The sequence below is a fragment of the Bos mutus genome, chromosome 2 (genome assembly GCF_027580195.1).
Source record: "Bos mutus isolate GX-2022 chromosome 2, NWIPB_WYAK_1.1, whole genome shotgun sequence".
NCBI lineage: Eukaryota > Metazoa > Chordata > Mammalia > Artiodactyla > Bovidae > Bos > Bos mutus.
In genome coordinates, this window is record NC_091618.1 from 64,118,803 (window position 1) to 64,134,214 (window position 15,412).

The 15,412-nt window shown below is 33.9% G+C and overlaps 1 protein-coding gene across 7 annotated transcripts in view; it reads right to left on the bottom strand.

Annotated features, from left to right (window-relative positions):
* Positions 1–1,315: 1,315 nt before the first annotated feature.
* PTPN4 (protein tyrosine phosphatase non-receptor type 4) overlaps positions 1,316–15,412 on the bottom strand; it is a 190,592-nt gene continuing 176,495 nt past the window's right edge. For all 7 annotated transcript variants that reach the window (XM_070389259.1, XM_070389265.1, XM_070389270.1 and 4 more), the window contains 2 exons: positions 14,939–15,074; positions 1,316–8,079 (listed from right to left, as the gene is read on the bottom strand). In XM_070389259.1, coding sequence (XP_070245360.1) covers positions 7,993–8,079; positions 14,939–15,074 — 223 coding nt within the window. In that variant the 3' untranslated portion in view covers positions 1,316–7,992. The remainder of the gene's footprint in view (positions 8,080–14,938; positions 15,075–15,412) is intronic.

The following is a 15,412-nucleotide window of genomic DNA, read 5'->3' on the forward strand; positions in this document are numbered from 1 at the left end:
CAGACATGGTTTAATCTTCTAAACCCCTTTTAGTTCCTGACTCACCCACTCACCCGCAAATACAACCACTACATCAGTAATTCTAGAAATAAAATTTGCATTTAGCATTATCCTAGTCTATGATCACCCAATAATGAAAATAACCATTGTTTGAAAAGCCCAACAATGAAAACTCCCATAAAATAGTCTTTAAAACTCTTATATTTAAATTACTAAAGCACATCTTTATTTTGCAATTGAACAATTTAAAGTCACAGCTAGAGTTTTTTTCACGTTGAACCTGAACAACTATTTCTCAGTCAAAATGAATCGTGGCCAAGAAAATACGTATAATGACTGCATTTCACATAAAATTGCTTTCAGGGTTAAACAGTTTCAATGCAAACCAACATTTTTATCCTGTTTGCTGTTAGTACATAAAATTCATTGCAGGAATTCTAATTTTTCACGGAAATTAAGACAAATCCACAAGGTCTTTCAAGCACACAGTAAGCTGCAGTGACAAATGCACAGAATGCATAGTGATGATTTCAAATAACCCAGTGTTGACCAAATTCAAGTTCACAGATTTTAAATGAACTATATGATTCTTTGTCTCCTAATTACGGAAAACCATAGGGAAAGAGGTATTTTTGTGAAATAGGGGAAGAGAATTTAAAAAGTTAAGGGGCTAATCCCATTTAGCTACTAGTTCAGTACAACCAAACGTGAAATGGCAGCAAACAATGTAAAATCATAATCTAATTAGAAAATTAACTAGACTTTTAACTAGGTGACTTTTTGCCCTTCATATTTACATATAGCACCTGTGACAAGAAAAAAAATTCCAAATTGAAACAGTCTCTACATAGAAATACTATTTTTAAAACTACTACTTAAAAATATCACTGATGAGTCTATCATATACTATCTGTCCTAAAAATTAAGCCTACACTGTAGAAAATAAAGACTAGCTTTTCTTATTTGAAAAGATTACAATATGGGATGTAATTGCAACATCCTGATGCTGTTGGAACACCAGGCTGGACAGTTTTTATTTGCCTAAGCACTAATACTCTAATGACAGAAAAGGAAAACAGCTTAATGTAAACTTTTAGTCTCTTAAATCTTGCCCTTCAACATGTATACAAAGTGTCAGAACTTTGCCCCTTTCAACTTACTGGTGGTGAAGCACTGACTTATCACCTAATTACAACTCAAAACAAAACAAATGGATTCCAGGTGTTCATTATGTAATGTACAAAAATGCAAAGCAGAATGATTTTAGTGAACCAAATGTGGCTGAAGCTAGCTGACAGAACTCAGAGTCCAGCAAGACTGTCAACTGGGTAGCCTTTATTGTACCAAATAAATTACAGAAGAGTGGCAAAGCTAAAATCACACAAGTTACCTTTTAAATATCAAACGATCAAGGGATCATTGTAAAGCATTTAAACGTGGGTCTAATCCAATGAGCTCTACGTGCTAATGTTATATGTTTCCATATTTACAAGACTCTAGGATAAATTTTATCTTTAAATGTATAAATTAAGTCAGTAGTAAGCTTGAAATAAAGTGCTATTTGAAATTCAAAAAATCAATTTCAGCAATGAAATATGACCTACTCTATTGGATACTAGGAAGCTTGAGTAATCTTGTCAACTAGCTGAAGGGTTGGCAAAAAACTGGAACACAATTCAGGAATAGAAATGAAGAAGCTTCTTTTAGTAACAGGTAAAATGGGTTCAAGCGTGCCTACAGTGAATTTAGGGAAAACAAATCAGAACCTATTTTAGCCTAAGATTGTAGGGCTGAGTCTCCTTAATGATTTTACGGTGATAATTTCATGCAGCAATGTGACATTTTAGTTAAGATTATCAGATTATCTGCTAAATTTTGGAAACTCTCAGGGTTGAGGGGGCCTGATATTAATCTTTTAACAACTATAACAAAAATTAATGAAGGAAAATATTACATCATAAAGACTACGATAAATGGAAGTTTAAAAACCTTTTTTACCTTGGAGAAATGGAAGTAGGAGCCCAAATAATAAAGGCCCCGCTGAGTCAAGCTCAGTGCATGATGAATAATCAATACTACCTTTCAAAGAAATTGTTGAACAAATTAATCATACCTGTTGGTTTAAAATGTAGAGCTTTTTTTGTCTTCTGTTCAGCTAAATTAATAAACCCTCAGCCATGTAAGACACCACTGCTATAGGTCAGAGTTGGGCTCAGTGGTTTTACCTGTCCAAAATACTGAGAATAAAAAACAAACTATCTGTCAGGGCCTTTGCACTGATTTACTGTGGTGAGTGTTAGCCACACTTTTCTGGCTTCACCGAAGTCACATACTCCAGACAGCTGTCCTCATCTGCGGCTGAGACAGGGACGGAGCCTGAGAACTCTCCTTCACAGTAAACACATGCAGCAGAATGCTTACCCTCACACACACACTCCCCCAAACCAGAGGTCTACAATTTAATGATCTTATACTTAAAAACAGTATGCACACATTTTTTGTGAAAATTTCTATTCTAGAGCTAACACAAAGCAAAGTGAAAAAGAAGGAAAGTATTTGAAATATTGAAATATGCTTCAGTAATGATCATTGTTTATAAATAAAGTGACATTTTCTTCTAAAATTGCATTTTGTATAATGAAATGGGAAACACTCTTTCCTTTTCAATTCCTTGCTAACTTTTTTTTAAAACAAAGCGTATCCTTACCCTTAAGATCAAGTCTTAATTCTAGTAACATTTGAAAGATACATTCATTTCTTTACAGCATGAAAGACATACAAATATTATTTTTTTTCCTTTTTAAAGAACAAAGCAAAAGAAGTTAACAGTTTCAATCTTTTGTCCATAGAAAAATATTTTCTATATCATTTACACAACAATAGGTAGGAAAATTCTACAGTGTTTAACTGAAACTTTCTATGAGCAAAACAAGGCTTTCAAACATTTTCATTCTTATACTGGTTTTAGGAACACATTAGAACCTCTTCCTAAAACTATAGTCTTAAACTTGCAATATTGCTAATACCTTTCACTTTGTAAATTAAAAAAACAAAACAAACAAAAACTGGTTTACTTATTTATTCACTGAACCCTGCCTAGTCAGCATTGATGGACTGTACCCCAGTACCCCTGGCTGCCCAATCAGCTTAGATTACGACAATAAAGATAACAATAACCACCAAACTTTAGAAATCAACAATAAACTGTAGAAAAAGCATACAAATAAGTAGCAGCAAATTTAGATATGGGAACAAAAATAACTATTTGGTGTCTACCCACAACAATTTCACCCAGATTATAAAAATAAAATGTGTCATTTCTCACTGAAATAGGGATTGTTTTTGATAACATTGTAAGGCTTACTGTAGGAATTGCTACTGAGAAAAATGAAGTCTATGTATAGTAAAATGTGTTGAAAATAGTTGTAGATATTGTAAAGTAAGTTAATCCCCAAAAGTACAATTTTGAGATTAACTTCATGAGCTCTCTGTAAAATTGCTGAAGTTGCCTAATAGCAGTTAGCCCTCAAATAAATTTTGCTATTATACAAATTCCTTTGGAGCTATACAATTCTCTAAAAACTTTATAAAACAGTTGCTACAAGCTGTGTTGTGATCACACTGAGACACCAATAAAACTTTGCCAACAGATCAGTAATTCTGATACTTGATAAAATTAATCCAATGGGTTTTAAAACATAGGTATTTTACTTAGAGGAAATACCAGGAAAAAAAATGGTTGCAGAAACTGTAGTTGGCTAGCTGAAGCACACATTGAGAACCAATAAGCTATATTAATATAAAGCAGTTACTTTGTTGATGTGGTCATTTACATACAGAAGTTGTGGCACAATTTATCTTTCTCTTGTATTATTAAAAGGTATTTGTTCTAACAAATATTTTCCTTAATGTAAATGACTTAAATGCAAATTGATCAGAACTACAAAATAATTACTACAAAATAAAAGAGGTGTAAACATATCCCACATTATTGTGGTATAAATAATTTTTATGAATTCAAACTACTTTGGCAACCTTACCATCAGAATATCTTTAAATATTCAAAACACAGATATTACACAGAACATTGTTAAAAATCCTTATTTCCTTCTTCCTTCCTGATTTAAGATTATAAAACAAATATAAATGCTTTAATTCTACATGTTCACATTATGAACATAAATTATTTAAGTGGACATACATTCGAAATCTTCGTTCTATGTTTCAAGTGCTTTTAAAAAATCAGTCTTCTAATTTGCTTTTTCAAATGTTTTCACACTGCATGTACATCAGCCCAAATACTTGACAAAAGCTATTGTTTAGTCAGGGAAGCATGACAAGCAGACAGAGTGGAGCCCTAATTAGATTGCTTTTTAAAGCCTACTTGTTTTCTAAATTAAGTAAAAATACTGCCTGAGTATAATTCTTGAGCTGAAATAGACTATAAACTTCACAAGAATTTATGATATTCACAAGTTACCTATAGTAATAGAAGGTGAGCCTTGATAAAATCTTTCAAGTTTCTTTCAGCTCTCAGGTTGTGGTACATCTAGTGGAGACGGGAGACTTTTGTTCAAATAGCTGATTAGACCTGGCTAATCACCTGCCAACAGATTATAAACAACTCCCATAGTTAACATAATCCTTTACCCCTGTTTGTATCAGCCTTGGTGAAATACACAAATGCATAATCGCATAAAACATCTCTATGTGTATATACTAATACTTGAAATCTTCAAGCAGCTGTCATAATGGCTTAAAATATTTTTATACACTCGAAGTCAGTTTTTATATATAAATTTTCTCTTTACTCTTAATCAACATGGTCAACCCTTTCCGCCCTCCTACTTGTGCCAGCAGGCTGTACAAAGGAAGTGAATTCTTATGCTATTTACTCTGCCTTTATTTTGAATTATGCACTGATTTAATAAATACTAAGTGTTCTTCTTATGAATGCAGTCTATTCCAGAATATTCCTCAACCTGTGTACACAGTGCTGACACAAGTCAGATGGTCAACACAACACCTTCAAAGAACGTGGTAAAACCATCCTGAATCAGAGGCAAGGTTTTTTACAAACATTCTTAGCATTTACAAAAGTCCTTTGATTCACCAGGACCTATTTCCAGTTGTGAGAATAGCAACATTGATTTCTTGCACGTGTGGGTTGTTTGGGGGAGGCAGGGTTGGCTGCTGGAGAGGGGAGTAGTTTAGATACAAGGAATTTGGCATTTTTGTCACACATTATTACATTGATATGAATGGAACCTAGAACTACTAAGTGTACAAAAACTGCGATTATTCCTAGAACTCTACTTAGATTTATGAACAGATCAAAAACATTCCCAGGCAGGGAGTCCCCTGGAAGTCCAGTGGTTAGGAATTGGCTCTTTCACTGCCATGCACATGGGTTCGATCCTTGGTTGGGGAACAAAGATCCCAAGGCGTGGCCAAAAAATATCAGGCATAAACTCTTATTTGTTAGGTGAACAGGGAATCATAATTAGCAATGTTTACTTTAAAAAGCTGTAGGGATAATTTAAGTTTAAGTTACTAATAAATATGTCTTTGAAAAAGGATATTTTCTGTACATAAAAATACTGACAGGGTGTAGCTCCCAGAAGAAAAATTCATATATGAGAAATTTAAAGGTAATTTAAAATTTTTAATATATTATCATTTAAAAACTGGCATTAATGATTTACAAAGGCAGCAGTGCTTATTGTCAATAAATGATTAGTTACTTTCCAAAGTGTAAATGTAACCCTAAGTCAAAAAACATGACACCACGATCTGCTTACATCTATACAACTTTACCTTTTTGTCCATGGTTGTCATATTCTGCCCATACAGTTAGGATAGGTTTTCTTTTTAATTCAGGTAAAAAACTACTGCCAAAACAGTTACTAATTATGTAGACTCCCAACATTTTACTTTTTCACATTTCACCTTACCATGATGTCATACAGCAGTCTAAATCACACCTATCTGTTGGCAGAGAATGGAATGTTCAAATAAGACTGTGTGGCTATTTACTATCTTATACTGTCTTGACTGTGAAATTCAGAAACAGATACAAGAATTTCACTTTGACATAAAGGTTATGCTTACTTTTCTCTTTTAAAAAAAAGTAAAATATTTTAATACAACAATGTATTTGGTATTTTGGCTATTAACGTTTAGGACTTAACTTCATAAGATTTACTATTATGGATTTTTAACATTTGAAATAACATCATTTAGATTATGCCAAAAATTTAAAAATGTACATTTTCCCGCTCACACTAAATGACGTTCCAAAATATCTACCATTCAACTGTAAATTTTATCAAGACTATACAGAAATATTCAGAAACCACTGGTAAATGAATCTATTTTAACCATAATCCATATAAAGTAATTTTGTAATGTAACATTTCAATAGCCAAGAAAATTCCCACTTATATTAAAACTGGATAATTTTAAAGTTCTATCTCTCTGAGGACTTAAAAAGAAAAAAACAACGAAAAAACCTGAAGAGGATAATATACACACTCTTATCAGGTCCTCCATCAGGCTGGACAATCAAAACTCTCCATATTAACATGCTTATAACTTAATAAGTATATATAAATTGGAGTAGTTGTACACAAAATGACAAGAAAGTCCTCATCTTAGCTGTTGAGGGATTACATTTAGAAATAACTCAATAATGTTATATTCCTTGTTTGTAGTATCCCAATCAACAGACCAGTGTGAACAAAGCTTAACAAGAACTGAAATGAATGCTAAAAAGGGATAATTTAGTTAGTGATAGAAACAAGTCACAATTAGCTGCTTTAACTTTAGCTTATTCATATGTTTAACTTCAAAGTGTATATTAGGTGCCATTTCTAAAGGTAGGGGTAAAATAAATATGAAATTTGAAGAATAAAGCATCTTTTAACTTCAGCTGCTAAACTGTAACCCCTGTCCCTCAGGAAAGGAATGTGCAGGTTTTGAATAATTCCATAGCAGCAGAGCACTCACTCAGTAGGTCACAAATTATCTTGGCTTCTTGTGGCAAAATACAGGAATTGAGTAAGAAACAGAATTTCATTACCCTCCTTTGACTGCATAACTCTCAATACGAGAAGCCATTTTAAAAATGGTGAACTGATTCAAAATGCATAAAACTGTAAATGTACAATATACATACATACCTCCTAGTAGGGTCAAAGGAGTGCCTTTTCATTAGACATACAAAGACGTCGCAAGGCACTTAAGGGGTTAAGACACAATGCATGCATTCCTTTACATCAAGTATGTGAAATCACATGATTTGGAATAAGCCAACCTTATGATAAATGTTAAGTTACATTGTTAAATTCAAGAAAATTTGTAGATTCATATTTATACTTTCTATAAGATGCTGGTAAATGGACAATGTGCAGCATTTCCTGGGAAAAGCAAATTCCACTTTCTTCTTCCAAACAGCAGGTCTCTATGGGGGGAGTGTAGGGGAAGATGTGCTGCATCCATAGGCAGTGTATTGGCTAATATTGAGAATGATATTGCTAACATTTAAAAAGTAACATCTGGTCATCAGTATAGTAAGAACACGAATCACTGGGAGACACCAGAGCTGACTCCTGATGTTGAATGCTTTTTGCTTTCAAGATACAGGTATACAACAGAGATGCTGAGAATTCTGAGCCTTGTTTGTGGCAATTCTACCAGAAGGGGACGGCATGGCACCACCACAAGATGTCATAAATTACCCTGAACATACTCAGTTATTCACTATTTGTTTGGAGCAAAGAATGAAATAGTCTTCAAACACATGAATTATAGATTTTGAGAGAGTGACTTTTTCTTTAAAACATAAAGTGCAACAGTGCTGAAGTTTTCAGTTTTTGTTAATTCTTCTTCTTCTTTTTCGTCTGTTTAGATACCATTTCCTGTGAGCAGTGTTATGGCACAGTGACTATAATGGAAAGCAATTTCCAATACATTTCCCAGACCTTTGCTTTCTTATTTATTTGATGATGTCGTTAAAGGTTTAACAAATCCTTCTTCATAAACTTTCAAGATAGCTTCACATACAAATCTGTATTGACTCTGAAAAATAAAATATAAAAAACAGACTTGATCAGAAAGACTAGAAAATAAACAAACAAAAAAGACCAACATCTCACCTGGCTTGCTTATACAAGAAATACAAAGTAAAACTGCACGGATACATAATTTTTCACTAAGACTGGCAAAAAAAGTTTGACAACATATTTTGTTGGCTAAACTCACTCATACATTGCTAATAGGAATGTACAATACTACAAGCCTTATGGGTGAACACCTGGCAGTATCTAACAAAATTACATTAATGTATCTATTGACCCAGCAATCCCACTTCTAGGACTCTATCCAAAAGATAAACTAGAAAAAGAAACTGAAAATATTTATTCATAAATGAGGCTATTCACTGCAGATTTATAAAAACAAAAAAGTAGAAGCAATTCAAATTGTCATCAGTAAAGGGCTGGGTCTGTAATCAGGTACATTCTCAAAGTGGGTACTATGAAATGGAGAGAAAAGGAAAAAAGTCTACAGAATATTACAGAATGATTCCAGGATATTTTGCTAAGTAAAAAAAGGCAAGACAGAGAAAAGTGCATATATTATCTTTATAAGAGAAACGGGACAGGGATATAAATATGTACCTAACTCAACGTGTAAGAAAACAGAGAAGGAAGGATAAATCATTATGGCTTGCTATAAGGAAAGGACTCAACAGGGTGAAGGAGAGAGAGAGAGATTAGACTTTATTGAATATACTTCCTTCTTTCATAAATTTCACTTTGGAATCATGTAAAGATATTCCGTAATTAGAACATGAATTTTAAAAGCCTCTATAAACTGAAAATACATAACATATCCATGTGTGTATCTAGTTGATGGCATAACCACACAGAAAGGAGCTATTTCAAAGGACTTTGAAACAGTAATTTGACTATATATCTTTTGTAGAATATATATTCCAAAACAAAATAACTGTGGAAAAGAACTAAAAATTCTCTTTGGTAATCGGTGTTAGCTTTGTTATTCTGAGACTTTGTTGGGTATTGTGTAATAAAACAAATGAGTACTTGTGACATGCTACATCTTCCATTTCCAGTACCATGGAGAACCTGCACTCTTGTTAAAGAAGGAAAAAAAAGGGACAAAGATGTTAAGTAGAAAATGGTAAGTGAAAACACTGTGGTCTGAATCTGTAGCGGAAGCACCAGTGTTAACTCGTGATAAGTTTGTTTTCCCTCTTCTGGCCACCGAAGATTTTCAGACACATACTGACACTTAGCCAACAGCAATAAAAATCCCTCAGAAGGTGGTCCCTAAAATAATTCCTACGTCTTCCATTTCCAGTACCATGGAGAACCTGCACTCTTGTTAAAGAAGAAAAAAAAAGGGACAAAGATGTTAAGTAGAAAATGGTAAGTGAAAACACTGTGGTCTGAATCTGTAGCGGAAGCACCAGTGTTAACTCGTGATAAGTTTGTTTTCCCTCTTCTGGCAACCGAAGATTTTCAGAGACACATACTGACACTTAGCCAACAGCAATAAAATCCCTCAGAAGGTGGTCCCTAAAATAATTCCCCAATAAAAAGGACCAGAACTTAATGGAGAAATTACTAATGCTAAGTCTGGGACAAGAAATGTACAAGCAGGACATCTATACTGATAGCAATAAGCTATCAAAGTCACTAGGTCTTAACATAAAGGCTCAGGAGCTAGAATGAACAGTCTCCTAGGAACCAAAAATGGAAAAAATTATGCATATTTAAGAAAAATAATTGCAATGGGTTGAAACATATCACACATAAGTTTAAATACATGAATTCAAAACAATACCAAAACAAACAAAAGTAAGTGGTCGCCACTGGGAGAGGCCAATGAACCAACTCATTACATTAAAAACTTGTAAGTAAAGGGAAAGCATCAAGTATTTATCTTGCCTTTCCTATGCAGACTGTATCACCAGTTAACCAAACAGCAGATGAGAAGTTTTAAAGAAGTATTCCAACTCTTTTAAAGAAGTATTCCAACTAATAAATAAAAAAAAGGAGTAATAGAATATCATCATTTTGCAAGCCAAATGGATAAATGATGCAGACACTGATCACTCAAGGCTGCTACCATCACAAAAGGAAGGCAGACACATCATGTGCCTCTCGAAGGAAGAACATAACACCACGAAGGTGCTATAGGCTACAGATCCATTTACCAGATAAGACAGAGAACACCACCTTGTTCCCACCAGAACGCAACCAGCAAAACCTAGACTATGGGAAAACATGCAGCACAAACATCCTGGTTTGCTCATCAAATAAACTGCAAGATAAAGAAGAGAGATTGGACTTCTCTGGTGGCGCAGTAGATAAGAATCCTCCTGTCAATGCAGAGAATATGTGTTTGATCCCTGGTCCAGGAAGATTTCACATGTGGAGCAACTAAGTCAGTGCACCACAACTACTGAGCCTGCACTCCAGAGCCCACGTGCTGCAACTACTGAAGGCAGAGCACCTAAAGCCTGTGCTCCGCAACAAGGAGAAGTCACTGCAATGAGAAGCTCATTCGCTGCACCAAAGAGTAGCCCCAGCTCGCCACAAATAGAGAAAGCCTGCACAAAAGCAACAAAGGCCCAGTGCAGCCACAAAAAAAAAAAAAGAGAGAGAGAGAGGTAGGAAGAAGATACAGATTAAAAGAGGTTTAGGAGACAAAGACCAATCAAAATATGTGGACCATATTTGAATCTTGGCTTTACACAAACTGTAAGAACAAAATCAAAAACTTATTATGTATGACATGATCCAGCAATTTGACTCCTGAGTATATATCTTAAAAGATTGAAAGCAGTGTCTAAAAGACACTCATGCTCACACTCATGAGACATTCATGCTCACAGCAACATTAGTCAACAAAACCTAAAAGTACCATCACTAACTCAATAGACATGAGTTTGAGCAAATTCTGGGAGATAGTGAAGGACAGGGGAGCCTGGCGTGCTGCAATCCACGGGGTCACACAAGTTGGACATGACTTAGCAACTGAACAACAACAAAAGGTGAAAATAAATGTCCAATAACGGATAAAAGGATAAGCAAAATGTGGTATACACATACTATGAAGTATTTTTCAGCTTTAAAAAGACAGGAAATTCTGCCACACAACATGGATGAGCCTTGAGGATATTATGCTCAGTGAAATAAGCCAATCGCAAAATCATATATGTACGATTCCATGTATATGATATATCCAGAGCAGTCTGATTCACAGAAACAGAAAACAGAATGATGGCTGCCAAGGGACCGGAAGAGAGGAAAATGGAGAGTCATAGTTTAATGGGTACAGAGTTTTAGTTTTTCAAGATGAAGAAGTTTTAATGATTGGTTATACAACAGTGTGAATATACTTAACACTACTGAATTGTACATTTAAAAATGGTCAAGATGGTAAATTTTGTGTTCTGTATTTTACAACAATTAAAAATAAATCTATTATGTATGGATATGGATATAAAAACCTCAAGAAAATACCAGCAAATCAAGTCAAGCAACACATAAAGAGAATTATATACCATGTCTAAGTAAGATTTAGCTCAGGAATGCAAGGTAAGTTTAACACTCAAAAATTAATCAATCTAATACACTCTATTAATAGAGTAAGACACAAACCACATGATCATCTCGACAGATACAGAAAAAGCATTTGACAAAACTGAACACCCTTTTGTCATGAGACCACTCAATAAACTAGTGTGAGGGCACCTTCTCAATTTGATAAAAAAGCATTAATGAAAATCTATGGCTAACATGATACTTAGTGGTAGAAAACAGAAAGCTGTCTTCTAAGGCCAGGAACAAGACAAGGATGTCTAGTTTCATCACTTCTACTTAACACTATACTGGAGGTTCCTGCTGGGGCACTTGGGCAAGATGAAGAGAAGATATGAAATGAGATAAAAAGAAAACCATACCTATATTGGAAAGGAAGAACTAAACTATATTTGCAAATGACACAATTTTATAGAGAGAGAATCTTAAGGAATCTACTTTCACACATACAAAAAATTGAGTTAATAAGTGATTTCAGCAAGGCTGCAGGCTACATGGTCTATATTCAAAACCAGCTTATTTCTATATTTAAGCAATGCATAATCCTAAAACAAAATTAAGAAGACAAGTCCACTTACAATATGACCAAAAAGATTAAAAAAAACTTAAGAATACATTTAACAAAAAGAAGTACAAGATTTGCACTTTGAAAACTACAAAATACTGCTGAAGAAAATCAGTGAAAACATAAATAAATGGAAAGACATTTTGTGTTCACGCTTTTGAACATGGATTATTATTAAATGGCAACACTCTGTAAAATGACCTATACATTTAATGCAATCCCTATCTTGCTTTTTTTGAAGAGAGGACAAACTGTTTCTAATGCTCATATGGAAATGCAAGGGACCTAGAACAGCCAAAACAGTCTTGAAAAAAACAAAGTTGCAAGATACAGATTTCCTGACTTCAAAATTTATTATAAATGTTTAGTATTCAAGACAGTGTGGTATTAACATAAGAACAGACATAAAAATCAACGGACTACAACTGAAACTCCAGAAATAAACACTTGTATTTGTGGTCACCTGATTTTTGACAAGGGACCCAGAAACAATTCATGAGGAAAGAATAGTTTTTTCAACAAATGGGGCTGAGACAACTGGAGGTCCATACAGAGAAGAATCAAGTTAGAACGCTACCTCAAACCATATGTAAATATTAACTCAAAATGTATCAGACATGTGAGACCTAAACTATAAAACTCTTGGAAGAAAAGGGAGGGATAAATATTTGTGACTTTAAATTAGGCTGTGATTTCTTAGCTATGACACCAAAAGTATACGTGATTAAAAAGAAAACTAGACTTAATCAAAATTCTAAAAATTTGTGCTTCAAATTAATCAAGAAAGTGAAAGATCAGTATAATACACTTGCAAATCACAGATCTATAAGAGACTTTATTTAGAAAATATAAAGAACTCTTAACAATTCAATGATAAAAACCCAAATTGCAGAACAGGCAAAAGACTTGGATATTTCTTGAACAAAGATACACAGATAGATGACCACATGAATCATTACTTATTACAGAAATGAAAATCAAAACCACAATAAGATACCACTCTATATTTAACAGGATGGCTAAAATAAAAAAAAAGATAATGACAAGCAATGACAATGATGTGGAGAAAATGGAACGCTCACATTCTGCCAGGGGACTGCAAAATGGTAACATCTGCTTTAAACAGTTCCTCACATTACCTAGCAATTTCTCTCCTGAGTATATACCCAAGAGAAATGAAAACATTTCCACACAAAAACATATATACAAATGCTTATGGTATCATTATTCACAATAGTGAAAAAGTGGAAACAATCCAGAAGAATATGTATCTATTCAGTGAAAAAGGAATGAAGTACTGATTATACTACAGAATGTATATCCTTTTAATGTTATGCTAACTAAAAGAAGCCAATTATAAAAGATCAAATTATAGGATTCCATTCACATGAATGGTCCAGAATAGGCAAACCGATGGAAATCAAAAGTAGATTAATAGTTGCCTAGGACTAGGTTGGGGAAGGCTGGGGAAGATACTAGGAAAAATGGGTACAGGGAACCTTTTTTGGAGTGAAGAAAATGAGCTAAAACTAGATAGCAATGATGGTTGCCAAACACCATGATATACTACAAACCAGTGAACTGCACATTTGTTATAAAGGTGAATTTTATGGTACGTGAATTATATAAAGCTATTCTAAAATTTGAGAAGACATGATTAATATGAAACAACTGGAAATCTGAATACTGGCTATTGCTAATATTAGAGAATTATTGTTAATTATAATTTGGTGTGATAATGGTATTACGGTTTTGTTTAGAAGGAAAAACACTCCTTATATTTTAGAGAAACATACTGAAATACATATAGACAAAATGATATGGTATCCAGGGTTTGCTTCAAATATGAGGAGAGTAGGTAGCCGTATAAAGGAAACGTGATGGCCAATGCCAGGGCTGAGTACGCAACACAGTGTTCAGTACATTACATTGTCTATTTTTGTGTAAGTTTGAAATTCTCTATAATTAAATGCTAATAATATAGCAGGCATTTATTAGACCACATACGTCAGTTCACTTGAGTAACCTTAATGCTGCCAACAATGCAAACATTCCACAATGGCTTAATATAAAAAATAATCTTAACTTTAAATTTTCATGATTCTTCTTTTGATTCTTGGAACATAATTCAGAGTCATTATAAAATACAGTAAGTTAATAGCTTAACTTAATATTAACAGTAAGTTAATAGCTTAATTTCTATGATTTTTGCTGTTGCAATTTAAGTTCTTATGGAAAAAAGAGAGGCAATTTCCCCATAGCTGTTTCACAGAAAGCAGTCTATCAAGATTCTCCAGTCTAGGGACACTATGGTTCTCAGCATTCCATTTGACTAAGTAACACAGGATAAGTTGCTCCTCTGCACCTGTTGAAGCAGTCAAAAACTAGCAAGCGAGGGTAGTGTCGGCAAACATTTTCTATAAAAAACCAGATAGCAAACATTTTTGGTTTTGCAATCACATGGTGGCCTGCTGCAACTTTTCAGCTCTGCTACTGTAATGTGAAAGCAGCCATAGATAATATGTAAATACATAGCTGTGGCTGATTCCAATAAAACTTTATTTATAAACACAAGTGGCAGGCCAGGTTTGGCTCATGGACAGTATCTGCCAATCCCTAAGCTAGAGTTATTACCTCCTGGAAGAGAATTAAAAAGAGAAAAGTATAGTTTGGAACATACACTGATAACAAAAAACCATGACGTTGAGAATATACACTTACACATGAGCTATGTAGTACTTACAGGAGTTTGGATCATCATGGCTCGCTGATCTCTCATTGTTCTCACAATATCTAGTGGATAAACTGGCTGATTGCATTCAATGAGACACATGGCTGTTTCCATAGTAATAAGAACCCCAGTTCTTCCAATCCCAGCACTAAAAAGGATAAATATGGGGCAAAGTCTTACTGATACTGTTCTGTTAAACTCCTTATGCCTTTTGTGCAGAAACTTAGAGAACTGAATCATATTACAGTAGAAGAACAATTTGATTTTAATATTTTAACAAAAGTGGCAAAGCAACTGGAAACCATTTTGAAAACAAAAAAAAAATTTCACTTAATACAGATTAAATGGTTTATAACCACCTCTCCCCCACTGTTAGTTGCCAATATACAACTTTAAAAGTGTTACATTTCAGTTTTTAAAATCTGAACTTCTAACAAATAGAAGATTAGTGACATAATAGCTTTAAAATGCAAAATAAGAGAATTA